Source organism: Rhinopithecus roxellana, chromosome 8, assembly GCF_007565055.1.
Source record: "Rhinopithecus roxellana isolate Shanxi Qingling chromosome 8, ASM756505v1, whole genome shotgun sequence".
Taxonomy (NCBI): domain Eukaryota; kingdom Metazoa; phylum Chordata; class Mammalia; order Primates; family Cercopithecidae; genus Rhinopithecus; species Rhinopithecus roxellana.
Genome location: NC_044556.1, coordinates 127,848,975 through 127,850,594, shown reverse-complemented (window position 1 = coordinate 127,850,594; position 1,620 = coordinate 127,848,975). Strand labels below are relative to the sequence as shown.

Sequence of the window (1,620 nt, the reverse complement as noted above, 5' to 3'; positions counted from 1 at the left end):
GTCCAATTGTCCTAATGTTTCACAATATTTTTTTGTTCTTAGACTCAAAGTTATATTGTTCCCATTATATTACATGAAGAGGCACATAACGCCAGCTTGTTCCATTATTGGTAACTTGGTTTAGGTGGTGTGTATTAGATCTCTTTGTTGTAAATGTATATATATATTTTTCACTGTGGAATCAATAAATACTCAGTGGGATGATATATTAAGATTGTGTAAATATTGTGTTTTCAATAATCTTTTGCCCAATGGCTTTATCATACATTAATGATCCTTGCCTGAATCAAGATTTACACTGTTAGTTACAGATGGTGATTTTCTTCTGCTACTGCGTCCTCTACATTTGTTCGTTGCTCTGTAAATGAGCACTCGTTCCCTCTTTTTTGGATATGACTGTAGATTCAAGGATTTCTTTCATGTGTGCTTGATTTAATAGATTTTAGAAGACGCATCTAAAAATTTTAACTATAATTAGTGTTTTTTTCTCCCCTTACTTTTGTTAGTTATTGCCTTGTATTTCAGAACTTTATTGTTAGATGCATTTGTATTTTTGGTTATTACTTATATTTGTACCTCAGTTGCCTCATGTGTAAAATGGAGATAACAATATAACTTATGTCATGGGCTTATTGTGAAGATTAAATGAGTTAATACCTGAAAAGATCTTAGATTAGGATTCAGAATGGTGCTTAGTCCTCAATAAATGTTAATACTACTTTTTTTTTTTTTTTCATAGACAGAGGCTAACAAATCCTGCCTCAGGTTTATTTGTACAAACAGCACAGGAGGACCACAGCGCCATGCAGATGGCAGCCCGGAGGTGGGGATGGGGGGTCGCACCAGTCCTTCTGTCCTCACGTTGGCACACAGAGATACCTACTCTGTAGCCTTTGTAGTGGCCTGGGCACCTTTGGGAGCCTGAGCTGGAATTGAAACTGGAGCTGCAGCCTGAGCCTTGGTTTGATCCTTGGCCTTGGCCTTTGGCCGGCACAGCCGGAGCCCCTTGGCAATGCGAGCACGAGCACGCTTCCCAAGCTTGGGGTGGGCAATGTAGGCAAGTCGATCAAGCTTGCGGCTGACACCCTTTGGGATCTTGGGCTTAACCTCCTTGGGCTTTACGAGGGCCTTGACAGCCTCGGCACGTGCACTCATGGCCTTGGCATTGTTGGCCTGCATCTTCTTTAGGCCCTTCTTGTTGTGCTTCTTGGCAAAGCGCATGTTCCTCAGGAACTTGGGGTCCACCCCCTTAAGAGATTCGTATCTTTGTGATCGGGGTTTCTTGATACCATTTCTGTGCCATTTTCGGGACTGGTTGTGTGTGGTGTGGTTCTTGGACTTGGCCATGTCTGCACCTTTAGCCGCTGCTCAATACTACTTTTTAAAATAATATATATTTTGGATCCATTACTTCTTTTATCAATATGTAATGTCTTTGTTCCTTGTTGTTTCTTGTACTTTGATTTCTAATTTGTCTGAAATGTAGATTGCTACTCCAGTTCTCTTTGGTTTATAATTGCCTAGCATAAATATGTTTTTTACATCCTTTCAACTTTCAGAAAACTTGTGTTTAAAATGTGGTTCTCAGAAGTATCTTATTTTATGGTGATTATGTTCTCA

General features: G+C 39.8%; 1 protein-coding gene across 1 annotated transcript; it reads right to left on the bottom strand.

Annotated features, from left to right (window-relative positions):
* Window positions 1–719: 719 nt before the first annotated feature.
* On the bottom strand, window positions 720–1,365 carry LOC115899174 (60S ribosomal protein L29). Its single transcript, XM_030936453.1, has one exon. The coding sequence runs from the start codon at window positions 1,345–1,347 to the stop codon at window positions 880–882; it is 468 nt and encodes a 155-aa protein (XP_030792313.1). The 5' UTR covers window positions 1,348–1,365; the 3' UTR covers window positions 720–879.
* Window positions 1,366–1,620: the final 255 nt, after the last annotated feature.

What these genes read in the sequence shown, in the direction of transcription:
- LOC115899174 (XM_030936453.1), bottom strand. Translation starts at nt 1,347, where the DNA reads ATGGCCAAGTCCAAGAACCACACCACACACAACCAGTCCCGAAAATGG.